We start from the raw sequence: 27237 nt of genomic DNA, 5'->3' as shown, positions 1-27237 counted from the left end.
TCCTCATTGGATACATCTGGAGGTGAATTTTGGCTATCTGTGGACTCATTAAGGCATTTACAAAGCCATTTAAAGAAATTTGAGGGTTGTGAGGGCGAGATTAAGAAAGTATGTGTATGACACGCAAAACTTCAAGCCAGCAGAGCTGGTCTCAGCAGCAGCAGCCAGGGCCTGAACTTATTCAAGGATAATGTGAAGTATCTGCTGAAATTCAGCGGCGTGGCTGCGTCTCACCAGCATAACGGTGAGTACAGTGAGCCAGACGCAAGAGCATGCGCAAGGTGATTCTTCTCATAAGAACTACATAAATGCGCAAACCTAATCTACTCTGTTGAGAAGTCAAGAGAGTGGTTCCTCTTGGTGTGGGGATGAGTGGTGTCTGGAAAGGAGCAGGAGAGGGACTTTTGGGAACTGATAAAGTTCTGTTTCTTGGTTAAGGTGCTGGTTATAGGGGTGTGTTCAGTTTGTGAAAATTAACTCAGCTGTATACTTATAATATATGCACTTTTCTGTATGTATATTATATTTCAATAAAAAATAATTTACTGAGAGGCAGTTGTATGTACAGTGATCTGGAACAATCTCCAAGGTATATAGTTAAATGAGAAATGCAAGAAACAGAACAGTATGTAGAATTTGCTATTATTTGTATAAAAAAATATATGTAGGCACACATAATTGTACGTGCATAGAACATCTCTGGAAGGATACTGGGAAGAGTGGTTGCCCCTAGGTGCGTGGAGACAGAGGCGGGAGGAGAACGTGCTTTTTACTCTATGTCCTTTTGTGCCTTTTGAATTTTGTATCACGTGCTTGCGTATTTTATTCAATAAAATTATTCATTAAAATATTAATTAAAGAAGACATTATACTAAGTGAATAAGGCACAGACGGACAAAGACTGTGTGATTCCACTTCTATGAGGTACCTGGAGTAGTCAAATTCATAGAGACAGAAAATAGAATGGTGGTTGCCAGGGGCTGGAAGGAGGAGATGGGGAGTTTTTGTTTAATGGGTGCAGAGTTTCAGTTTGGGAAGATGAAGAAAGTTCTGGAGATGGATGGGGGCGGTAGTCATATAACAACGTGAATGTACTTAATGCCACTGAACTGTAGACTTAAAAAATGGTTAAAATGGTAAATTTTATGTTATGTATATTTTGCCACAATAAAAAAATTAAAAATGTATTAATTAAGGCTAAACCGTCATTTTAAGATTAAGATAAATTTATACGTGCTAGCTCTGTCATTTGCAATCTGTGGACCTGAGGAAGTTACTTACCCTCCCTGCGTCTCCATTTCTTTGTTTCCTCATCTGTAAAGTGGGTCAGTATTAGTACCTATCTTATGGGGTTGTTGTAAAATTAAATGAAAGAATACATATAAAAAGCTTAGAATAGTCCTTAGAACATAAGTACTTAAGAAGTGTTAATAATAATTATTATTATTTTTGCAGAATTCTGTGTATAATACCATTCCATTTATATTTTCTGGAAAGAATCTATAGAGGTGTGTGGTGTATGTGTGCACCTAATGTGCTCACTTGTACATCCATCATGTATGTATCAAAGAGCTGTTCTGTGCCAGACATTGTGCTAAGGGTTGGGTAGACAGCGGTGAACATGGAGTGTCAGGGTAGAGAATGGCAATGGCCATGGGATTCCTATATAAATAGAGAGGTCGCAGAAGACCTCTCTGAGTAGGTGGCAATTCTGAGCAGACAGAAACAGAATACTGAAGGAGCCAGCCGTGCAAAGACTAGAAGAGCTTTCCTGACAAAGGAAGTAGAATGCTGTGAGATCCCAAGTTTGAAGACCTCTTTGGGTAAGGAGGAGAGTCTTGTGAGAGGAGGTTGGAATGTACATAGAAAATTCTAGAAAGATGGGGAAGAAACTGTTAAGAGTGGTTTCTGCTGGGGAGTGGGACTCAGGGAGGTGAGGGGAGGGGGTTGTGGAGTGGAGAAAAGGAATTTTATTTCTCACCTCATTCCATTCTACACTGTTTGAATTATTTGCCATGAGCATGTATTTTATTATTAGGGGAAAAAAAGCTGGTTAATAAAAAATTGAAGAATTTTAATGATTAATAGTAAGGAATCTAATAACCTTTCCTTCTTTCAAGAATCACCTCGTCTCAACTCTCCAGTTACTTTCATGAAGCAAGAGAGTAATGTAATTTATTTCTGCTCATTGGTCTGGAAATAGGACAGGCATTGCCTTCCCCTCCTATCTATTCAGCCATCTCTCTTTTTGAGCTGGTAATAATTTTTTCAACTCCCTTCAGTGAAACCCTTGAATTATCTCTTCCACTAGGACTATTTTTACTTTTTTTTAAATGGCCTTTCAAATTCATGTAGGATTCTTACTTTGTGGTCACTGCAGTGACAGACACACACGGAGACAGGTGCTCGGCCTCTCCAATTGGAGTAGGAGGGGAGAGGGGATGGTGACTGAGGGGCTGAGGCAGAGGGAAGAAATAAAGCACTGTGCCAGTGAAACAAATTCCAGAGGCTCCACGGGGCTGTGTGCTTCCCTTCTCTGGATCTCCGCCGGGTGCCCAGTGCCTTGTCTAAGTTGGGTAGGAGTGAGTTTCCCTGTGCAGTGAGTGTTCTGGAAAGTCAGAGAGAGGTTCACCTTGTCCAGATAGAATTCTAGCAGTGGTAAGACCACTTACACTCAAACCTTTGAGTCAAGACAACTGAGGATGTGTTCTAGGACGGTTCTCAAAACCAGCTCCAAGGCAGGGTGGGTGGGGGTTTTGATCTGGAAGTTTCCTGGCATTTTCAATCCTCTAAAGTGAGCTGGAGTCACAAAGTGGGAAACAGAGCATCTGATCCCTTCTTGGCCTCCTGCCTCGCTGATAATTTCACTGCCTGCGTGGCAGCAAGAGAAATAAGGTGAATAACACCATTTGGAAACTTGTACCGGGCTATTTGCATGCCCAACTATGACCTAAATGTCTCTTCTGGGGCCCCTCTGTTTATTTCCTGGACATTTGATACCTGTTTCCAACCTGGAAGAAGTACTTTAGTTGAAACTTTGTCTTTGGCATCTGGCCAGATGTGACACTTGGGTTTCTTCTCCTCCAGGCCTTGGCACTGCCCCACTATGTGTCCTAAGTCCTCCTCGTCCAGACAACTCCACCCACCGCAGGCGACATTTTCCTCTCAGGTTTCACCCACACAGTCCTATTCCAGGAAGACTTCATCTCTCCCCCATCACTCTGTGTTTAGAAAACTCACTCTTTGCAAACAATGAGCAATAACATTAATAATAAACTAGTATTTTTTGAGTGCTTATTATGTGTCAGGCAGTATTCTAAGTACTTAACGTGGATTAACTCATTGAATCTTCATCATGACTCTCTGAAGTAGGTGTGGTTATTGTCCCTGTTTACGGATGAGGAAACTGAGGCACGGAGAGGATGTCTTCCACAGCTTTCCTGTTGGCCAGGGGAGTTTGCTTTCTGAGCAAGCCAGCCATTCTCTGAGCATTAGATGGCCCCTGCCAAAGGGGCCTGGCTCCTGGCGAATAATCTCTTCTTGATCTCCTTAACTCCTCCTCTACTTTTACATCCTGAGCAAAAAATGTGTCCCCGGATTCTTCCTGCCAGCTCCATCTGTGAAGCATGTGGGCCGTTGTTTGAATAAGAATGACTAAAGGGGAAAGCGGTTTTATGAACTTTAGACTGTGAACTCAAGGAAGAGAGTGAGTCAGGCCTCCACATTCCTGAAATACTTTCAGGAGGCTCAGTGACCTCAGACAATAAGAACCTGAGGCAGAGCTCTCCAGACGTCCTTGGGAGGCCCCCCACAAGGAAGAACGTGAGTGCAGACGCTCTGCACCTGGTTCCTGTGTACGCTGTGTGGGCTTGAAGGAAATGACTAGGCATGGCAGCCCGGGACTGCCAAGGGTGCCTCCTCACTTTTGCCCAGGCTGTTCCCTCTGCTAGAATGTCTTTCCCTAAGTCCTTGTCAGCTTGTCCTCCAAGGCTCAGCTGACCTATCGCCTCCTCTGGCTGCCCCAGGCAGAAGCAGAGGCTCCGTGGTCTGGCTCCACAGGGCTGTGTGCTTGTCTCTCTTACCCCCAAACTCCTGTCCCCTAGAGAAAATTGCTTTCAACCTGTCTGCCCAATACACCTGTTAGGCCTACTGAGGTTGGCAGCAGCTCCAAGGTTGAGGAAAATGTCCTGTCCTGGGAGGTGGGTGATGTGGATTCTAGCCACATTTCCGGCCCTGGCTATGCCATGTAACCTCCCAAACCTCATGTGCCTTGTAAATTAAAATGATTTGTTCTGATCTGCCTCTCCCATGGGTGGTGACCTCCTGAAGTACAGGGACCTCTAATCCTGGGCACTGTTCTCTGTGAGAAATAGACACATATCTATTAAGTTTAAATAATCACGGACAGATCTTGCTCCTTGGCTTGTACCTCCATCCATCCCTTTCCTTACCAAGTTTAACTCCATAGCTGGTATGGTGGACAACCATCCACAAAGAGAAAGTGTCAGCCACTAAGTCAAGAAAAGGTGATTTATCATGTGTGTGTTGCAGAGACAGAGCAAACCAGAGGCTGCACGAGGCTGAGTTCTGGCGCCACACAGGTGAATCGTGGAGAATGACTCTCAAGACGAGCCTCATGTTACCACAGGAATCCTTCCAAGATCCTTGAGCAGAAGAGTGAAAGATTGTACTTGGGGCCCATTCTGTGGATGGAAAAGCTGAGAGAGCAGATTCACAGGCATGAGAATTCTCCAATAGGCGCACCACTTTCCAAAAGGAACAATAAGTGAAGGATGGAATGAGGGTGTGAAACTAACTAGGCTGTGAGTTATTGGCCTAAAGGCCAAGATTTGGACGCCCCAGTCCCCTGTCCTCTTGGGAAACGTGCTTTCAACTGTTGGCCCAGTACACTCATACAAGTTGTTGAGATTGGCAACAGCACAAAAGCCAAGGAAAAAGCCCTGCCCTCGAGGTGGGAGATGTGGGTTCTAGTTCCATCTCTGACACTAACGAAGTCTGTGGCCTTGGCCATGTCACATAACCTCCCTTGACCTGTGGCATGAAGAAGCTGGGCTGGTGACGAGGTTAGCTGAGGTTTTATGGCTCCCGCCACTTCTCTCGCTCTCCTGTGTCATCTCCACAAACGTTTCTCCAGTGACCAACCTGTCACTTGCCCCAGCCTCTACTTATACATGTAACAGGGCGGTCACCCAGTAGTTCCACCCTCCACGAGAGGGAGGAGAGAGTGTGGGTAAATGCAGGTACGTATGGCACACATTTAAAGAGGCAAATGGGATTTTTATTACCTAATGAGTTTAAAATCTGTTTGCAGGCTGGACAGGGGACTCCCTCTTCCCCCATCCCATTCCTCCCTCCATTCTTGCCCACTGGCCCACCCCACTCCCCCTGCCCAGTGGTGGCCTTTCCCTCATTCTACCTGACCAGTGGAAGCTGCCTGGGGAAGCTCAATTCTGCCCTCCTAACCAGAGCTGCCCTGGTTCACCTTGTGCACCTGCCAGATGCCTTCTGCAGCCTCCCAGGTGGTTAATGATCCCTCCCTGGGCAGAAGAGCCCTTTAATAATTTACCAGAGTAGATAAAGAGAAAAGCATAGTTCTCTACTTGGAGGCCAATTAGCTTGGCAATTCAGACAGAATGGATGGAGTTAAGATTGACTTCAAGTTCAGATCCAGCTTTTTTCTATAGGAACCCTGCCTTATAGCTATGTATATAAAGTCTTATCAGAACCTTCCTTCAGGTATTTAAACATCCCTGCCCTACTGTATGATCAGCACTTTAGGGCTCCTTCACTACTCGGGAGAATTAGCTATATAAAAAAAGGAAACCAAAATACCCTAGGACAAAAGGACGTTTAAACATTTAAAGAACTCTAGAGAAAGAAACTCTTTTTTGCAGGGAATTTTGTATTTCTTTGAGTCAAAAGTGCAGACCCTGAGAGACAGCATGGTGCAGGGATAGAAAAACACAGGCTTTGGAATTACAGACATAGGTTGAAATCTTGCCTTCAACTAATTGTGAGACTTTGAGGAACTTATTGAGGTTCCATGAACCTCAATTTCCTTATGTCTAAAATGAGAGTAATCATTCTATCCTTGGGACTTTTTTAAGAATCATAAATATGTAGAGAACAGCCTGGCACTCAATAGACAATAAATGATGCATCCTTATCACCATCAGGCTTGCCCATATCCAGAAAAATTTGGATTTTGTAAAGAAATGAGAAAAAAAGACTCCCTCTCAAGAATGTAACAATGAAATTTACTAAGGATAAGTGTGGTAGACTGGAATGTTGGTGGCCCCCAATGAACCACTCCTTCTGACATCCATGACTTTGTGCAGTGCCCAGTCCCAGATTATTGTTATAGAGGGTCATGTGAAATGGACCATGAGATTTCAGTTGACAGTAAGCATTGAAACACTGCTAGTAAACTAAATTCAAGCTGAGCCTGCTTTCATTAAACAAATGAATTGGTTGATTGACCATACAGTTATTAAGTGCCTGCTGGTTACCAGGCTCTGTGCTGGGGTCTGGGGATACCAAAAAAGTTAAGACCCAATTATCCTCTACCATGTTGTCTCTTGGATTCTGAAATTTATGTCTGTACTTGTATTGGGGGCTGGGAAGACAAGAGAGTAAGTGCTCGTGGTTCAGTAGGGCAGGTGAATATGTAAATAGAAGTACACTTAGGTTCCTTAAGGAGTTGATAGACTCCCTGGACTTGCCCCTTAGGGAAGATCTCCCTCTTAACCCACCAATATCTTGTTTTGACAAACTCAAGAGTACCTGGAAGCAAGCAACCAGGGAAATGAAGGCCTGAAGAAGACCAGATCATGTTGTACCCACTGTAAATGTTTATCCTAGGGGGAAAAAAAGAAGAGGAAGACAAGAAAAGAAAGGCTAGGAGTACAGAGGGGGTGGCTGGGGATGAGCAGATAATATAGAGGACTTAAATATGACATGTGGAAGAGGAGTAAATTCATTTGAGGAGTGCCAGGAGGAGAACCATTAACAGTTACGAAAAGTTGTCTGGAAGTGGATTTCAAGTTAATATTCAGAAGAACGGCTAAGACTTCTGGAGCAAGAAATGCAGAAAGGGACAGAGTGGGCGCCATCTCTGTCAACGAGAAAGGCCTGGATCGCCTCTTGCCAATAAGATGGGGAAGGGGTTCTGGTAGCAGGTGGAGCCAGGAACCTCTAGGCCTCTCCCAAGTGTAAGGTCCCATGATTCATCCTGGAGTTCTGTCATCCTTATCCTGACTGGCTGGTATTAAGAAGTAAAACAGATGACACTTGCCTGCCAATAGTCAGTGGGAGAATCGTCCACCGATGATGGCAGGAGACGGAGCCTAGAGATTAGGGTTACGAGAATTCAAGCCTCAAAGACCCTTAGCCACTGCCTCCCATGTCTCTCACCTTTGAAGTGGTCATGAGAACTTGTGTTTTATAGGGATTATTTATCTGCCCCTGGGTGCAGACTCAGAGGAGCAGGTCAGGCAAATAGGAGCCTGCAGATTTCGCAAGCATCTTAGGAAGGACAGACAAGGGAAGAGAACTAAGCAAGTGTAAGGAAGTCATCTGGCATTTCTGAATGAGTATTATGGCCCCATTCCAGAATCATCATCAGGGAACCTAACTGGCTCTCTCCTGCTTCTCTCACCCTCTAGCCTGCAAACCTTCAGGGGAGAAGATCTTTTCAGTGGTATGGGCCTCATTGCCTGTCTGTGGGTCCTGCAGCACCAACAGCACCAGGACCAGAGAGAGCAGGTTCATAGGTCTGTGGGAAACAGGAGATCCGGGAGGTCAAGTTTAGGATTCCCTGGAAACCTTGCAATTATGGGCTCAGCTCAAGGACATCTTCTACCTCACCGTCATGGGCTCTGGGGTGGGAATAAAGGGAGGGACTGCAGAGTGCCCTCTGGCAAACAGTTCCCATATTCCCAGGCTCCCCCTGCTCCTGTGCCTCTGTGCCTTCGCACATGCTGTTCTCACTATCCGGGTTGCCCTTTCTCCTCCTTTTCTACCAAGACCCAACTTCCAGATTCTACCCCATGTAAAACCTTCCCCAACTCTCCCAGGCTGAGGCAGCCTCAGACCCGCATTGTATCATTCAGCACAGTTAACTGTAACTAGACTGCGAGACCAGAGGCTGAGACTTGCTTATCTCTTTATTCCTCAAAAGAGGTGGCACAGAACCTAGAGTGTCTCTGATGCTTAGTGCACACAGGTTGAATATATGAAGCGAATTCCCTTTCCCTCCACACACATGTGGCATGCTCACTTATGCTCTGTTCTTACAGGGTACATACCTGCATTATCGCTGTGGCCCATCTGTCTAAAGTTGGAATGCAACTCTGGTCAGAAATAACTTCATTCTAAAGTAAATAGAACAAAGGAAAATGTGGTTTCCATTTGCTCCTTCCACAACAGGGAAGCCCTGGCACCTGGGGGAGGGGGTTGGTCTGACTGGGGCCCGAGCAGACCAAGAAGCCTCAAGAGAGAAAGGCCACTCATGGCAAAAACGCTTCAAGCCACCGACCCAGCACAAAGACACCACTGTGGGGAAACTCAATATAAGGGTGTGCCCTGCTCTATGGGAACGCGATACACAAAAATCCAAAGTCATAAAATAGATAAATCTAGGGCAGTTATTGACTCTACAAGAGAACTCGCCAGCAGGTTCCTCTAAATAGCCAGCTCTCACAGTCCACTTAAACTATGACTTTATTTTCAGGAGTTTGATATTACACACCAGTTTTCAGGAGGAACATAAATAGGTCCCCAAGGAGCCTGGCGTCTTAGTGTGTCTGCCAGCAGCTCGTTGACCAGGCCTTAAGGTGAGCGGACCTGGAGCTGCCGTAAGTGCTGGAGGGGCTGTGGTTTAGGAGCTCCCTCCACGTCTGCTCACAGTGTCTGGCTGTTTCCAGCGTTAGGTACAATAGGAAGACCCAGGCCCAATCTGGACCGTCTTGCCTCTACTTGAGTGGGCTGGTAGATTGCTCAGCACATTTTCCTGTAAGCAGAACATGGAGTTTGTATCAGCTACTCATTCATTCATGCATTCATTCAAGAGTGTTTACTCTGTACTGTCTATGTGTATGACACTGTGCTAGACACAGCTAAGCAGAGAAGACTGTGAGATGTGTTCCTGTCCCCGAGGACCTCACAGTCTGGTTAGAGAGATAAGCCCTTGGATATCACTGATTCTAGAAAGTATGTTTTTTTACCCTTGAACAGCTCTGAAATCAAAATGCATCCTACTGCAGATGCTATGACATAGTTGGCCATAGTTGGCTGGTTTGTAAAACGATGGTGTCTCTTTGCAGTCATCAGGGTCTTAGATGAAATAGAGTATATGAAAGTGCTAAGTAATGGTTTAATGCCATAGCATTCCAAGGGGGATTTGATGTTTGAAGATAAAATTGGGCCCCCGTGTGAATATACCTCATGAATTTACCTTTGCAGAGAATGTATATCATAAATTTGAAGTAATGTCCGTTTTCCACAGTTATCCAGGGAGGCTGGGCTGGAATGGCCTTGCCCTTCCTCCATTCTGGGAACCGGAAATGTGTCGTGGCCTAGCCCTAATTCCCTTCCACGCAGGTCATGAGAAACCCAGAGGGGCAAAACAGTAGGAACAGGTCTGGGAGGCAGCCCTTCAGGAATGAGGAATTGGTGTTGACTCTCTGACTGCTCGAAGGCAAGTCCTTAGTCAACTGTAACTTCCAGGACCCAGCACTGTGCCTGGCCTATCACAAACAGGAAGGTAAACAACAACTCTGTGTGCGTGTGTGTGTGTGTGTGTGTGTGTGTGAGTGCAATAGATAGATATAAATATATGTTCAGAGATATGTCTAATGAATAAATTTCTGTTACTGAGGCCAAACATTTATTACAAAAAAAACTTTCATGTGACTGCTAATCTTGACTTCTTGGCCAAACTTCAGAACAATTTCTTACAGTCTGTCTAACATTACAGGGAGTTTCTTCCCTTTCTTTTTTTTGGCTTCACCATTCCTCACACAAAAAAGCAGTGGCTCTGTTGCTGGTGCTGACCCACTGCCACATTCTATTTATTTAAATGGCTGCGTGCCCACAGAGTGCCAGGAGATCTGGCCTCTAACCTTTGGGAGCATAAAGACAATGTGCAGCTTCTAGACAGTTGACAACGAGAGTGACTGTGGAGGTTAAGTAAGTTCTTAGGAGCATATGGGGATACCTGGAATGGTGTAGACCAAGTACATTGACGTAATAAAATAATCCAAATTCTACAATTCAGTTATCATTGATATAGCAAATAAAGACTATGAATTTCTTATTAGTACTTGCTCATACAGAATGTAAAACCTCTTGGCTGTTTAGTTATGCTTTTTCTTGACATTCACTTTATGAGTGCGGTTATGATAGTTCTTTCGTATCTGGAGGAATAGATGAAGTTTAAGGAGCCAACACGGAGCTGCCCTTGTGGCCTTTTGTTTACTTGTCACATTACTGCAGGCTTTAAAATCCTGGACAAGAAAGCTGTGTGCAGCTAGTGGTAAGTATGAGCATTACTCTAGGAGGAACTGGAAACCATTAGGCGGCTGGCCTCCTGCGAGAATCTGACTTGTGGCACAAACACAAGAGCGTCAGGTGGCGGTAACCAAGTCATCCAGGCCGCTTCTCTCTGGGCTTTTTGCCTTTGCCGCTGGGTCCAAGCAGTCACTGGGGCTGCCTCAGATGACCCACGAGTGGGTCAGGCCTAGACTGGATCCCGAGATCAACCCGTCATATTGAGGCTGTCATGTGGGAGAAGCAGACTGCTTTGTCTCCTGGTGATATGATGCAGTGGCTGCCCTCCACCATTTCCAACTTGTATTTGGTGGTTCCAATGCTAATTCACCCTCTGTAGGCTGGAAGCTCTTGTTACTGTGGCAGTGGGGGATTTCCAAAGATAACTCCCATGAAAGGGCAGGACATGTCTCCTATATGTCCCTGCTGAGGGCTGCTTTTCCTCTTATCAGCCATAAAAACCAAGAAGCAAAATGGCTGGTACTACTCAGGTCTTGTCTGAAGCTATAAATTTGCTGACTTTGATAGTATTTCTAGGCTTTGAATACTTTGGTGTTTTTCAATTTTGGAGGTAATTCCAAATAGCAAACTCCTATTCATCCTTCAAAACTCAGTTCTGATATTTCTGTAAAGCTTTCTTTGACTACCCTCTATGCCCTCATATTCTTGGGTTCTCTGACACTGTTGCAATGCACCAGAGTATACTTTGCTATCTCTGCTAGATGTGACAACCATGAGGCCAGGGACCATTATTTCCTTGTTTGTCACCCATGTCTGGCTGGTCAAGTGATATATACTCAGTAAATGTTAGGTAAATGAATGAAAGTTATATTCTTGCCAAATATTTGTTGGTTGGTTCATTCATTCCCATCTAAAAGTACTTTCTTCTCCTTTGGAAGTGGTTATCACTATGTTATTTATAAAGCCCATACACATCAGAAAGGGCTAAATGTAAAATCATCAGTTAGGATGATTTTAGCTGTAACATTTGGCTTAACAAAAATAGCTTAAACAATGGACGGTTTATTATCACACCAAACAAGAGGTCTAGATGTCAGATGGGCCCAGGGTTTGGTGATTCAGCAGCTCAGTGATCTCTTCAGGGACCCAGGGGCTTTCCACCTATCTGCTCTGCCATCTTCAATATGTCAGTGATGGCTCTCTCCTGGGCTCAAGAGGGATGACGTCCAGCAAAGAAGAAAGGCATTTCCTCTCCCAGTTTCTTTTTATTATCAAGGAAACCCTTTCTCAGAAGCTTCCCCCTCCCCCTGGAAGATATCTCCTTGAGTATTGCTGACCAGGATTAAGTTACAACCTATCACTGATAAGGAGAAGAGACCATCAGGCTGGCTGAAGCCAGTCCTGATGCAATCCCTGAGGTTATGGTGGAGACAGGGGATTTCCTTCCTTGAATACATAGGAGGGAGAACACCGGAACAAAATTGGGGCTCTGCAAGCAGGGAGTCAAGGAAATGGGGGGATGGCTGTTGGGTGGATATCCCATAGTGTGTGCCACACCAAGTGTTTCTATAAATTACAGCACATCAATAATGCAATGAAAGTCTATGAAACCATTACAACGACCGTGGGAGAACTACCTGGATCAACATGGATTGAGTTTCAAGGTATAGTGAATGTAGAGCTCTATGTAGTCTAACCCTTTTTGTGTTCATAGTAATAATGTTAATAAATGCCAGGTTAGGCACACTCCAAAGTCTATAAGAATAATATGTACTCCACACTTAAGAGTGGCTGTGAGTGTCTGTGCGTGTGAGCGAGCGTGTGAAGGAGAGGGCTTACTAGGGACTTTCATTTTTAACATTCTATATTTCCTATAACATTGAATTTGTATAAGTATGCCTTCCTTTTATTAAGGAAAAAAAACCCAAACATTAAAGAGAACACGTTAAATGGCTAACTATCATTTTGAATGCAAGAAGTCAATTAAAGACATGGGATCCTTTCCAAGAATAAACTAATTTGGAATGTAGGAGGGACTTCTCTGAAAGTTTTGCTCATGAGCCCAGAATTTAAACACCCTCCATGAATGAGCAACTTTTTTTTTTTTAAGCTAGCAAATCTCCTTAACGGAACATCCAAATTTTTACCACGTTGAATCATTCTCTGTGTGCTGGAGAAGGGCGTTATCTTGCTATGGGATGCTGCCGATGCTGACTCGCCTGTAGGAAATCCATCGGCGGAAGTCTTCCCGGGAGCCACATTGACACCAAGAACCAGCCAAACCTCCCTGTAACTCAAGTGCTTTCCTGTGCCCCAAATGCCTCTGTCAGGGATAAGCTTGGAGAATAAATCCGCTGAGGTCTACCTCCCACTTTGCTACTGGCTAACTAACTCTGACTACTTAGGCAGGTTCTCCATCTCTCTGGAGTTCATTGAATCCTCTAAAAAATGGGTATTATTCACGTGACAGAACTTGAAGGAAGGATTTTGAGTCATTAAAAAAAAATTCTAGAGCAAACCCCTTGGCTATCTGTAGAAATTCCCCTGGGAAGGCTCTTTCTTTGGTTACTATAAAAATAGACGGTTAAATTCAGCGGCCGTTCAGGATGCAGTGTATATCTTTGATCAACTGATCCAGTGTTGGTTGGAAAATGTGATGTGGTATTATTATAAATGGAATAGGTACACTTCTCCACAAAAATACACAGACTGGAATCACTTGAAGGCCCTATGAGAAAAGACTGAGATTTCCCAAAGGGGAAGGAATCTGGCCTCGAGACTGCACCATAGAAACCCTGCCTGAGTTTCCAGTCTGCCTGGCCTGACCTGTGGATTTAACTCTTACCTGAATTTCCAGCCTGCTGGCTTGCCTAAGGATTTTGGACTTAACTGCCCCCATGATTGCATGAGCTAATTCCTTAAAATAAAATAAATCTCTCTTTCTTTCTCTTGATATGTGTGTGTGTGTGTGTGTGTGTGAGAGAGAGAGAACATATATATATATATATATATATATCCTATTGGTTCTGTTTCTCTGGAGAACCCTAATACAGGTATCACTTACTGATACTTCCAAAGCCAAAGCAAAAATACAAACTGTTTCAAATACTAATGGCCTGTAAGACTCTCAGCCTAGGTGGTATAGATGTCTTTGATTTCTCTTTATGCCTGAGGTGAGGAAGACATCACTGGTTATTTCAGAAATTTTCAACTTAAGCACCCAGGCTTTTGAATAGTTTCCAACCTACTTATCTTTCAAAACACAACTGAAGTGACAACTCCTCCAGGAAGCCTCTTTGATCCCAGCCCCAGGCAGTTGGGAGCTTTCTCCTCAACCCTTGTCTGTGTCCTGTTATACTTATTACAGCTTATTTTTGGCTTTGTGGTACTGACTACTAATTCTCCCTTCTATAGTATACGGGAGCTCTGATTTTTAGCTGGGTACATGGCAACCCAGGACAAAAACTACATTTCCGAGGCTCCCTTGCAGCTAGGTGAGGCCTTGTGCCATGAGGTGAACTAGGGCATGGAGGCCACACATGGTGAACAACAAGATAGCAGGAGCTTTGGTCTCTGAAACCTTGGGGCACATCAGCCCTGCCCTGTCTACCCAGATTTTCACCTGAGAGAGAAATAAATGTCTATGTTACTTAAGCTGTTGTTATTTGGATTTTCTGTTACTCACAGCTGAACCTAACCTTACCTCACTTGTCTTCCATGTATGTCTCCCCTACCACAACGTAAAGGAACCACACTTCTTCATCAACTACTGCATAGCAGTGTGCCTGGAATACAGCAGTGCCAGACAAGTGTCTATCGACTGGATGTATGAATGAAAGGAGGAATGAATGACACAGGTTAGGGGGAAGCCCAAGGTGAAGTAGAAGGAAGACATCGTGCCAGTGAGGGGGTGCCTTCTAATTTAGTGTCAACTTAAGACAACCTTATTCTGTATTAATAAGCACCTACTTTATGCCAGCACAGTGTCAAGTAATGCTTTATAGTGGTGAGAAAGACAGACAAAAATTTCTGCTCTCATAGAGGTTATTCTAGAAGGAGGAGACATAATAAATAAATAAGAAAATATCAGGTGGTGCTAAGTGCCATGATGAAAATAAAACTGCTTGATGTGATGAACTACCTTAGACTGGGTGGTGAGGGAAGGTCACTAAGGCAGCATTTATGCCAAGACCTGCATGACAAGAAGAAGCTTAGATCAAGGAGAGGGGCATGTGAGGCAGAGGAACAGCTAGTGCAAAGGCCCTGAGGAGGAACTTACTTGGCTTATTTCAAAGAGGAAAAGGCAAGTGGGATTATAGTGAGTGAGGGTGAGTGGTAAGAAGTAGGCAGGGTCCAGGACCTGTGTGCCAAGTAAGGAGTTGAATGTTATTCCAAGAGTAACGGGAAGCCATGGAGACTTTAAACAAGGGATTGACATGTTCTGATTTACATTTTTAAAGAATCACTCTGGTTCCTGTAAGGAAAATGGATTGTTGTAGGGCAAGAATGGAAAATAATAATATTTCAGTTATCTATTGCTGTGTAACAGATAACACCCAAAACTTAGGGCCTTAAAATAACCATATTAGTTTGCTCACTATTTTATGGATCAGGAATTCCGGGAAGGGCTCAACTCGTAGTTCGGTCAGCTTGTGAGGCAGCTGGGCTGAAGGATCCGCTGCCAAGGTGGTTCCTTCGTGCCTGTGATGCCCAACCACTCCCCGACCTTTCTCTTTCTCCATCATATCCTCTCAAGTCTATCCATGTGGCATGGGCTTCTCACAGCCTGCTGGCCCCAGGATAGTTGTACCTTTTACGCAGAAGCTCGTTTCTAAGAGAAAGGAAGTAGGCGCTCCTAGCCTGTGCTACACTGGGAACTGGCACCACGTTGCCTCGTTTCTGGATATTTTTCATTAAAGCAGTCAAAGAGAACACTCAGATGCAAGAGGGTGGAACAAATGGGGTTCTAGACACTTTCCCCCTAAGCGTCTTTGTCGTAGACATCTTTGCTGCATGCTTGCTGCATAACTCATTGGCTGTGAGGCAATTTTACAGTAAAAGATTAACAAAAAATAAAAGAGGGACATTAAAAAGGACATAATGAAACATGTAATACATATCTGGACTACATTTAAATGTTGCATCACATGCCCAGTCCTTATATGTCACCAAATCATCTAAGCCAGATTCCGGGCCCAATACCAAAATTCTGTCTACATCATGTTCTCCATTATCAAGAAGCAAAAACTTTCCACCATTTTCAAGAAACTTCTACCCATCAGGAATCACATAATCCTTTCTTTTTTTGATTCTTCTTTTGCCTCCAACGTCTAATATTGTGTGGTAAATTTGGTAAAGACAGCATTAGAGAACAAGCTGTTGTATCGAAGTTAGCTAAAGAATCGATAATTCATGCTCTTGAAGACCGTTGTGAATGACTAGCTGCCTCTTTTATAGACGCCATAGCTTGATAAACTTTTGGTTTTGATGGGTGGGAGGGATGACTGTGCTCACATGATTTGCAAACTGATATGTTATCAATCTCTGGTATAGTATGCAATCGGGCTTTACACTCCCTCATTTCACACTTCCAGTAAGTTTATCACTGTATTTTCTAGTTGAAACCAAATGGTCAAGCCACACTGTGAGCCAGTTATTTTATCTTTTACAGCAAAATTGCTTACGGCCAGTTAGTTATGGGGCAAAATGCTTATTACGAAAATACTTGCAACAAAGATGTTTACGGCAAAGATACTTACAGTGAAAATATCGGACATGCAAAAAATAGACCCCATCTATTGATGGGGGAGCCACAGGTCACATTGCAGAAGGGCATATGAGGTCGAAGACATTATTGCAGCCATCTTTGGAGAATATGATATGCCGCAAGTGAGGAGGCCATTTCAGTAATTCGGGCAAGAGATGATGGTGGCTTAGATTTGGATGTTTGCAATGGACGTGAGAAAGGGGTGGATTCAGAATATGCGAGCAGAATAGATGAGAACTGTAAAGCACTAACAAATGCATCTGAGTACTTGTTTAATTGAATTGCACTTTATAAGATTACGTCGATGAGTGTTGCCCACCACCAATAAAGTAAGTCACAAATAAGTCTGTTTTATTCGTAGGACACATACATCATTGTCATGCTTCACAAGGTGCTTTGTTTGGAAGAATGAGTTATTTATGGCAGGGATTTAATGAGGCCTAGATATCGGGGCTATAGAGGGAGGTGAATGTACGGCCCTATACAGACTGTGAGATCCATGGATTGCCACGTCCTATAACCAGAGGTGCTTTAGAGAGTCAAGAGGGCCTGGCAACATTACAGTTTCAAAGCTTCCTAGAGATGAGTGCATTTGCCCACAGAAAGACCTGAGTAGTTTTCACTTCATACATTCAGCTGCTTGAGGAGACAAAGTTTTTAAGATATGAGAGTCAATGCACCAGAGAGATTATATGAAAAACAATGTTTTTGGTGACAAAAATGCTAATCTATTGTTCTATTTTAAACAGGAGAGTGATCCAGAAACTCGCCCAGAGTCACCCAGTAAATTAATGGCAGAGCTGGTGCTAAAAGATATGTCTCTCGATTTCAGTCTGGGATTCTTTCCACTGCATCACCTGCCACTCTGCCCAGAACACAGGTTTGTTCTGTCCTCTGGTCCTACTGGGTCCTTGCTATTGCCCAACTGACTTTCAAATAGTGCCAGAAGGCAGGAGGAGAAGAGGTTGTGAACAAATCAAATCTGGTCTCTCGACTGGAAAAATAACTTTGCTAATTTTGACTCAGTCACATCTCTTTGTGGAATAGACAGCACATGCCTTTATGTGAAAATCATCATGCTGAGACCACTTGCTGTGCTGCTAAATGTCCTATAGAATATAGAATAGTTCTGAAAATTCACTAAATTTCTAAGATTCTGAGGTCACCCTATAACTCTCAGTTCTTACATCTCTATCAAAAAAAAAAAAAAAACCGAGCTCAAGACCACCAGGGTCTTTTGGATTGGAAAGTGAGAATAACACAAGATCTTTACTGTGTGTGGAAGGGTACATATGTGTTATGATGAATGTTTGCATATGTCATTACTATTTCATATATGCAGATACATGGGTTTTTTTTGTGAGGAAGACCAGCTCTGAGCTAACATCCTATGCCAATCCTCCTTATTTTATTTTTTTTTTTTTTGAGGAAGACTGGCCCTGGGCTAACATCCGTGCCCATCTTCCTCTACTTTATATGGGACGCCACCATAGCATGGCCTAATAAGTGGTGCGTTGGTGCGCGCCCGGGATCTGAACCGGCGAACCCTGGGCCGCCGCAGCAGAGACCATGCATTTAACCACTTGCGCCACCGGGCTGGGCCCCAGATGCATGGTTTTTATTTTGTTTTCTCAATATTTGAAGTAGGCAGAGCTCCATGCCCTACCTGTAAAAGTTATGTGTTCTAAATCGCATAATTTCATTCTCAATTACTTGGAATTTCTTCACTTTTTTCTATAGCCAAATACAATGGACAAAATTTGCATCTATTCATCTGTTTTATTGATTGAGCACTCATTTAAATAGAATCAGCCCTTGCGCATCACTCTTATTGTATTTACTGCAGCAAGATTAATGACCCAAAGATCCAGTGTTTTCCCATGCTAGGTTTTGTTTCATTCCTGAGCTTATTTGGACAAACATTACCTCCCTACAACTTAAGGATCTATAAAATATTGCTCTTTGATCTCTATGTAAGAAGCAATTTGCTGCGCTCTACTGTCGGAGGAAAAGACATCAGGGTTGGTGCCTGGGAATGTGTATATCTTTCCTGTGAATTTAGGTGTCTGTTCTACAAGATTGCACCACAAAAGCCCCACACCTTTATTACGTTTCACATGTTATATTGCACTGACAAGTTTAACTGCATCCAAGACTGAGCCAGGTGGTGTTTCAATTCCCAAATACCTTAAAATTTGAATGCCTCAGGCAAGAAAAACTGACTACTCAGTAGGCACAAGTTATAATATTTTAGGCAAAACATTGTCAAAATCACAAGTGAAGGCCCTGCCCATAGATTTTACTATCCCACTTATATTAACCTTTATGCATTTCTGTGAGTCTTTAAAACAGACACGTAGGCATGCTTTTCTGTAGGTCTTCATTAAAGCGTCAATATGAAACTATTTTGAAAAATCACCCTCATAGGACCCTAGGAGCTGTCCCCCTCCTCCCCTTTTAGAGCACTTTCTCTTATTGCCTAAAAATTCAAGTACTCTCTTAACCAAGTGCAGACTGAAATATTTCACTATGGATTTGAACAGGAGCCAAGAAGCTTGATGAAAGGAAAACTTCTCTCTATAAAAGGTTTATTGTCAGCGCTTTCTAAAGATGTAGATGCTTCTAAAACAGGCTTCCAACATTTTCACAAACATTGACGCAGCCTCCTCAACCTCTCCTAGACCTAGGATTCGGGTCCTTTTCTTTAAGGAATGCTCTGCATCTAGCCTTTGACCTTCTGGATAGCCAATGCTATCTAACTGCCCCCCTTCCATCAATATAATGTATATTATAAAAGGGAATGGGGGATGGGGTAGCTTGGTCCTCACGCTATTGGAAAAGTACTTGAAATTCCTTGCATTCCTTTGCATTTAACAGCATGTTTACCTAATCACCGGCTTATTAGGATTAACACAAGTCATTGCTTCAAGCTCATTCAGTGAAAACAAACCGACTCCTAGAAACTCTAAGACTTTACTCTGATCCCAACCAAGGGTGCATTTTTAAGTTATTCTCCTAAATTTTAGGAACAATATTAGAAAAATATAAAATTATTAACCAAGTGACATTTTATAACACATTATCCAACCATACTTAATCTTGCCCATGGATTTAGATATGGGCAGCCTGGGTTATGGACTGTTTTCATTCAAGTTTCTCTGGTCCACTGAAGTGACATGCACAATAACCTAGTGATTAAAATGATAAATGACTCTACTGGACCCTCCTCGCAGCAACTGGGTGATGGGGACCCTTAAGCTTTTTATTCTTATGAAAATAAAGCATTATTATTTAAATCACAAACTTAGCTTCAGATTCCTTCTTGTGCTTCCTACGATGCTTGGTGTTAGATACATGTTTTTTAAACAGATTACTTTGAATGCAAAAGTTTTTCTCTACTGAAGATAAAAAAGCAATCATTGTTTTATTTTTGTAGGTTAATTCCCTGCTCTATCCCAAGCGCTTAGAACAGTTCCTGGCACAAAGTAGGCACTCAAGAAATCCTGTTTGAATGATTGAATGCATGAGCTAGATTGTTCCCAGTGACTTTGGACAGTTTCTAAAAATAATGAATGCCGCACACTCAGATATTAGGTAAATATTTCTTTATTAAATGATTAATTCCATAAATAAATTCTTTTCACTGAATATAAAATTAAAATCATTTACAAATTATTCCAGTATTACATTTCCCCTCCCTCCCCAAAAAGCTACATTTTGATAAATAAAAACATTCAGTCTTAAAACACCTGATTTCTGTTTGCAGTTTAGAGTGCAGATAGCTGCCTCTCATGGACACTCACGGAGTGTCACCTTCAGGAAGGATGGAACCCCCCCCCATTTACTTCTGTCAAAGGATGAAAGCTATAACCGTCCATCTAATCTTATTATCTTTTACAATTGCAGAACCTAAAGGAAAGAAGCCTAGAGAAAAATACGCTTACCAAATAATTTACAAACAGAAAACAGAACGTCATCAACACCACACGCTCCAAAATGAAGCAGTAACATGTGCTCCAATATTATGAAGCAAAGTATTCTCCAATCGCGGCTGCATTCTTGTCCATCCGCACCAGCACACCTGGCAGTTTTGCAAGACCTCAATATTACTCAAGAATGAGCAATGCATCCCTTCTACGATGAGTCCCTTCACCCCTGCCGCCCCCACCCCTGTCTCCGTGATTCTGGCGCTCTTCTCCCCATCTGTCCACCCTTGTGTTGGAAACCGAGGTGGCATTTAGTCCCTAAATTTGTGAATGTCATTGAACAGCCGATAGAAGGGAAACGCTGCCTCGTTGGCATGCGGGCAGTTGTAGTTGCATTTGCAAGACTGGATCATCATGACGTTCTTGGAAAACGTCTCCCCATCTTCGCAGCGGAACCGCATCTTCACAGTCCTGGTCTGCAGAGGTGTGCAGCATCGGCCGTCCACGCAGGAACCGCAGTACTTGGGCCGGTATTTCTTCACACTCGAACATCCAGCGTAAGTAAACTTGACTGGTTCGGGGGATTTCTTGGTCTTGCTGCATTTCTTGCCCTTCTGTAAGAAAGAAGAGAGAAGGAAAGTTAGGGACAAGGTTTCTCCTTCTTGGAAGAGCTGTTCCCATCTCACCCAGCTGCCGGGAAGAGTCTACCTGCCCCAGAGGAACTTACTTTCAGGCTGCTGTACACCGGCTGTCCACAAGGCCGCACTTCACAAATCCGGGTTTCCTTCACCAGACGGCATTCAGGGTTGTCATTGGTAACTCGCGTGGAGATACCAGTTCCACAGGTCTTTGAGCACTGGGACCATGAAGTTGTTTGAACAATACATTTCTGGCCGTGTAAAGAGGGGTTGTATAGGATGCGAGGCTCCATTCCAAATACTAGAGAGACAAACAAGAGGGAGGATTTCTCAGAGGCATACTGACACAGATTCCGGTACTCACTTCTGTAAAGCTTCAAACCAGGAATGTATTTCAGTACAATGTCTTATGGGCTCTGTCTCAACTTACCAGGGAGCCGCTTCAGGGAGCCGCCTTTTCCAACTGCAATTAATTCATTGTTTCTCGTTAACTCCACCTCGGAGGCATCGAATGCCAGCCCCTTGCCCAGGAGGTCCTCCCTGTCGTCCATGGGGTCCTTGGCACCATCCTCATCACAGACCCACTCCTCACAGCACTGCCCGGTAACTTTGACCAGCCGAGGGTTGGGACAGCCCAAGTTGGGGAGAGAGAGTTCTTGGGGACATAGAGGAATGCAGCCCACGGCGCCATCAATACATGTGCACTGATGTTTACAGTTGGGCTGGAAACTTTCCCCGTTCTGGTAGATTCTGGAGTTATATTCACAAGGTCTGCCCTCTGACTGAGCTGCAAAGAGCACCAAAAGAGAAAGAGAGAAGAGGATCAAGTTAAGATTCCGAACCACGGCCTGAAACTCATACATATTTTCTGCTGTTAAACTCAATTTATGGTAAAGTTCCTTGCAATTCCCCGGAGACTCCAGACCAGAACAATAAGTTAGTCAGGAATCACTTTTCCGTATGCGCTTTTCGTTGGGCCCAGACACACTGAATTGCATTCCAGACTGCTGAAATCATGTGCCTTTCTGCCAAGCTACCAACAACAAAGCATCACCATACATGGTCTCAAAATTACTAAACTTCTGGACTACAGGGACTATTATTTTTTTAAAGGGGCCAAACCACAAGCATCTTACCTCTGCAGATCCCCTTCAGAGCAGTGGAGCTGGCGCCGAAATTGCATTCCAGCCCCTTGGTGTGGTCGCAGGGCTGCGTTTTGCTGCAGTCCTCGTTGAGCTGCTTGGCGCAGACCTTACAGCAGCCGCAGCCGTCCCGGACCAGCCCGACTCCCGGGGCGCACTTGGGCGCCTCCAGGGGGCAGTGGCAGGCGGCGGGGCAGGTGGCGAGCGCCTGCAGGGGGAGAAGCCACGCGTGAGACTCGGCGCGGTGCGCAGGAGAGGCGCCCGGGGAGGGGACTGGGGGCCTCCGACCCTGTCGGCAGGGGCTCTCTGATCCGGTCCAGCCCGGCCACTCCGGCAGCTGTGAGCGCCAGGAGGCCCCCGACACGTCTTCAGGGGGGGCTTCAAGACAGAGCTACCCCGAAACGCCCCCGAACTTTTCAGTTGAGGGTTTTTTTCTGCCATGGTCAATCTGGGGAAGGGGGAAGGGACTGGGATGGGATGGGGAAGCGGTAGCCAAAGAACTCACCAGCCTGGCCAAGTGGAGAAGGGTGACGGCGACGGCGAGCGTGCTGGCCGTGCGGGAGCTCATTGTGGCGCGCAGGAGGAGTCCGGGCGAGCGCGGAAGCGAAGACGCCAACACACCGGTGCGCAGCGGTCAGGCCGGCGCGGCTGGCTCGGGGCGGCGGGGGCGGCGGGCCGGCTGGCAGGGAAGCGAGGGCCGGGACGGCGAGCGGGCTCGGGCGTCCTTCTCTCGAGAGCCTTCGCAGGAGGCGCGGAGGGCGCGGGTGCTGCTCGGGGGCGCTCTCGCTCGCGGTCTGCCCAAGCGCTCAGCGCCCGCCTTTTATACGGGCCAGCTGCTGCGCCGCGTGTTGCAGTGACGTCGGCTCTGTCTGCGCGTTCCAGAATTCTCAAACATCTCAGGAATGCTGGTTGGCGCGGGCTGCTGCCAAGCGCCTCCCCTGGCTCCGTTGCACCTTTTTTTTTTTTTTTTCCCTCCTGGTCCTGGACCCGTCAAGAAAACAATCTTCCGTTTTTTCCACTTTAAATAACGACTTCTATTGGGGAGGGCTCTTTTTGGCGTGATGGTGGTGGAAGGGATGAGGGGGGCGAGTTCAGAACTTTGCCTGGATTGGGAGGGTGGGAGGACCTGGAAGGGAGGAACAAAAGTCGTTTTGTTTGGTGATGCCGAGTTGACCGGGCAGCCTTGGAAGCCCTCACCCGGGAAGGCAGCGAGCTGTTTGCTTGTTTACAGCGAAGGTGAGAGTCAAGTTATCTATTGAGAGAGGCGAACGGGGAGGTGGACTGTGTCTGGGAGCCAGGAATCTATTTGTGGACTTTATAGAGGCGTGCTCGGATCAAGTCCCAAACATTTGGCATGGTGTTTATTAGCCAAGTTAAATGTATTGCAGATTAATACCCTCAATGGCATTTATGAATGAGAAGGGGAAAAAAAAATCGACTTCTCCATGTCTGGCAGATTCCCAATCAGAAGTCTTCCCCCTTCGGCCCCCCCTCCCCCTTTTTGGTGTGTCGTACTTGTTTGTTTTTGGAGGTTCCCACTTTAGTTCCAGCCCACTGCCTGGGTTGGAAGTCCGAGAGGAAACGAACGCAGGGAGTTCTCCGGGAGCTGACTTGCACTTCCTCACGGATGCGGGAGACGGGGTAAGCCCGTCCAGCCTCCCTCCGCGGGCGGGAGGCGATGATAACTAAGCAGCCAGCCAGAAGCGGAGGGGACCACCATGGAAAGATCTGTACTGAGGTCATCAGGATGCATATACCGCAAGGCCAAGCCAGATTCCAGCGCCATTGTGCCCCAAGGATCTCTGGAAGAAGCAGACTTCTTAAAGCTGGAAGTTTCGCGGGGTTTTTAACTCCTTCCGGTGGGACCGTTTAGAAGCCTCCCATTTCAAGGGAATTGCAATGCTTTTCTCTCCGAGTACAGAGAAATGAGATTTAGGATGTAATATTCTGTAATAAAAATGTTAGCAGATTTTAATATCCTCTTCTACCTGCAACACACTCAGAAGACCCCCTACAAAGCAATTTACTTCATCAGTATCTCTTTGTTAGTGCACTGATAAATATTCCCTTAAAGTTTCAAAATCTATCTTCTTGTGTAATTTTAATAAAAACATACACAAGTAATTATGGGAGTCTCCCTTTTATATGTGCTCCAGAACTCCACGTCCTTTTTACTGTTTAGAGCTGTTCAGTCTTCATAATTTAACAGTCTTGCTTAAGAAGGCCTCTAGTGCCGACCTTTCTGCGAATGACTCTGATAAGCACAAGGAGAAGCTATTGCAATGAAAACATTCTCCAATGAGGAGCACTGTGGCAGGAAAGAGTAAAGTTTCATTCATTCAAAAGTTCCCTTTCATAAGTCTGAGAGGCTTTTGCTAGGGGGAGTAGGATCTCAAAGGCTTTGTTGGAGGGATTTGGGATGGGGACTTACTTTTCAAGACAATAGGTTGTCAGGTATTATGCAAAAAAAAAATGAGGAAAGTCTGGGCCCTACATCTTACCCAAGCCGGCCCATCAATTATTATTTAGAAAACCTTTTTTTCCTGTATTAGAGTTTCATTATCGTTTCCTTCTTAATGAAGTGACTGGGATGGGGGGTGGTGAGTAGGTGCAGCACATGGTGGGAGGAGGTGATGGAGAGAGAATGGAGAGGAGCGTTCCTGGCTTCTGTTGTGGCGTCTTTTCTATTTGACTTCATGGTAAGTATTTCCAGATGGTGAATCAGACACCAGACGTAACAATATTTCCATATTTGGGTATAGCAGTAGCCTGCGTTTTTAACATTTTTCTGCCTCTGTTATCCAACCACAAAGCATTCTTGACAGCTTCAAATGTTGTTAAATATAGACTTAACTTCTGTTCCCAGAGCAGGAAATTCTTTGGAATTCCTTGTTTTTCACGCAATCTGTCTATCATGATTTAAAATAAAATTACAGTGGATGATCCAGCTGGCCCGTGTATATACCTTGTTCTTTTATTGAAGTGGGGGGGGTGCGCAAAGAGATTCAGCCTGCTGCACATCGTTCAAACACACGCCATTCCAGAGATTCCTTTAAAAATGAGATTAAAGTTTTCTAACAAGGGTGTGTGGGTTTGTTTCTGGACTTCAACCGGGAATCTTGGAGGATGAGTTTGCCCCAGAGGAGAAACTTAAGAGAACCTTACCCAGCTGCCCATTTAAAGCAAGCGGTGTGTTGTGGGAGGGGGCTGGGAGCTGGAGTAAACAGAGCCAGGAGGTGGGGGAGCCGGAGAGACTGGAGTAACCTATGTGCACAGCCTCTCCGTATACTACGTCCTGGTGCGCCTGCTAGTAAATGACGGCACCAGGCGAGGGGAACAGCAGCTCCTCCTGTCCTGCTCAAGAACGGTCCAGAAACCCCAGACGTCCCGTCGCCTTCTCGCCTCCTCCACTGGGAGCCGCAGATCAGTTCACGTTGACAGATTGGAGGGGAAATGTGCAAATGTTTATGGGTAAGTGTCTTCGGGTGCTAATTCTGCATGGCTCCTTTGCTCTCCCCCCCCCCCCATAAGGGTGCCCCAGGAGGGAATAACAGCCGCCTTGTTTCCCTGAGCTGCAAGGCACGGAGAAGGGGCTGCTTGTCTTCTGCAGCTCCTGGCTTTGGGCTGAGCAATGGGGACGTCTCTCACCCGCTGCTGCCAGGGAATTTTAGGTCACCAAAAGAAGGGTTCACTGTCTGGCAGCAACTGAGAATAATAATGACCCTAAACCTGGCGACTCCGGTTTCCTAGCCCTAGACCAGTGGTTCTCAAAGATTGAGCACGTCTCAGAATCACCTGGAGGTCTGGTTAAAAGACGTATTACTGGGCCCCACCCCAGAATTTCCTATTAGTTACATTTCTAACAGGTCCCGGGGTGATACTGATGCTGCTAGTTGGGGAATCACACCCTGAGAACCACTGTGTTGGACTACAGGAGTGCCTGTAATAGCTGGGTGTGTGCGTGTGTGTGTCCTCATAGTCAGGTACTCGCCTGCACACCCAGTCTCACGACTCCACTTTTTATTGCCACCTTAATGAACAGAAAAATTTACGGTGACCGCGAAAGGTCAGCTTTAAGGTGGCGCCCTCGCGCCATGCTATTTCTCTCGGCCCGCCTCCCACCTCCTACCCCCAGCTCGTGTAGTGATCGCAGAGAGAGCCAGAGGACGCCGGGAGGGTGGCGGGAACTCGGTGGCAGACGCGCGGGGAGGGCCTCGGCTGCCCCCGGGACCCCTGCGGACACAGCGAGCAGAGTCGGCGCGGCGGGGGGCCAGGGCCAGAGCACCGGGGCGCGCCCGGCCGCCTGCTACCCGCCGCCCCCTGCCCACTGCCCGGCCTGCGCGCCCCAAGTCGCCGCCGTTGCCAGGACTCGAGGTTTCCGGCGGCGCGCGGCGCAGGACGTTTCCAGCCCCAGCCCATATTTGGTGAAAGTCTTTCAAGACTCCGTCATCCAGCTCCGGGGGGCGGCGACCGCGCGGCCACCGCGTTGCTGCAAGTGCCTGCGCCCGGGCCTCAGGCCGCCGGGCCCCCAGCGTTGGGGGCGTGCGGGCGCCCGGGCGCGGGGAGACCGCCGCGGCCCAGACGCAGCCCGCAGCCCCGCGAGGGCCGAGGCCCGCCCCGCTCTGCGTGGGAGGTTGGCGCGGAGAGCGCCACGACCCGATTGTGTCACTTTTCCCGTCCACCCCACTGTTGACTCGTCCTCCCAGCGGGGCAGCGAGTTGCCGCGCTGTGCCGGACTTAGAGGGCACGGCCAGGCGCGGGGGTGTGGGCTTGCGTGTCAGAGGGTGGCGTTTGCTCAGACATCGAGCCCACCCGAGAGCGGGGACATGGAATTGACAATGGGGAGAAGTCCCAAAGGACCTAGGTCCCATTATCCCTAGAAGGGAGAGAAGCTGGAGCTCGCTCTCTGTTTCTCTTGGTCTCCCACATCCCCTTCCTCTCTTCCTCGTCAGTGACTTCCATGGCGGGGCGCGCTGGTTGAGGGGTGCCCTGGATAGGAAGCCCTAGCTCTGCCGTCGGCTAGCCTGTAGCCTTCGGTTGGCTGCTCATCCTCTCCAGACCTTGTATCCTTCATCAGGAAATTGGGAAAGGACCAGCACGTAGCAAAACTGAAGCAGCCCCTTTCAGGGCTAGATCTCATGCCATCCTCTCCTAATGGTGACAGAAGCAAACACTTCTATAGGGCTCACTCACTCTCTGTCAGGTACTGTTTTGAATGCCTGCTCTATATTGAC

At 45.9% G+C, this 27237-nt stretch overlaps 1 protein-coding gene across 1 annotated transcript; it reads right to left on the bottom strand.

Annotated features, from left to right (window-relative positions):
- Window positions 1-19887: 19887 nt before the first annotated feature.
- CCN1 (cellular communication network factor 1) lies at window positions 19888-22770 on the bottom strand. Its single transcript, XM_058538415.1, has 5 exons — window positions 22509-22770; window positions 21998-22211; window positions 21292-21648; window positions 20951-21162; window positions 19888-20837 (listed from the first exon to the last, which is right to left on the bottom strand). The coding sequence occupies exons 1-5, from the start codon at window positions 22569-22571 to the stop codon at window positions 20535-20537; spliced, it is 1149 nt and encodes a 382-aa protein (XP_058394398.1). The 5' UTR covers window positions 22572-22770; the 3' UTR covers window positions 19888-20534.
- Window positions 22771-27237: the final 4467 nt, after the last annotated feature.

The sequence above is a fragment of the Diceros bicornis genome, chromosome 4 (assembly GCF_020826845.1).
Source record: "Diceros bicornis minor isolate mBicDic1 chromosome 4, mDicBic1.mat.cur, whole genome shotgun sequence".
Taxonomy (NCBI): Eukaryota; Metazoa; Chordata; class Mammalia; order Perissodactyla; family Rhinocerotidae; genus Diceros; species Diceros bicornis.
This window is presented reverse-complemented; position numbering and strand designations above follow the sequence as displayed.

What these genes read in the sequence shown, in the direction of transcription:
- CCN1 (XM_058538415.1), bottom strand. Translation starts at nt 22,571, where the DNA reads ATGAGCTCCCGCACGGCCAGCACGCTCGCCGTCGCCGTCACCCTTCTC. An exon ending in CTCCCTGAAGCGGCTCCCTG is followed by an intron (nt 21,163 to 21,291) that starts GTAAGTTGAGAC and finishes TTGTCTCTCTAG; the next exon opens with TATTTGGAATGGAGCCTCGC. An exon ending in CGGTGTACAGCAGCCTGAAA is followed by an intron (nt 20,838 to 20,950) that starts GTAAGTTCCTCT and finishes TCTTTCTTACAG; the next exon opens with AAGGGCAAGAAATGCAGCAA.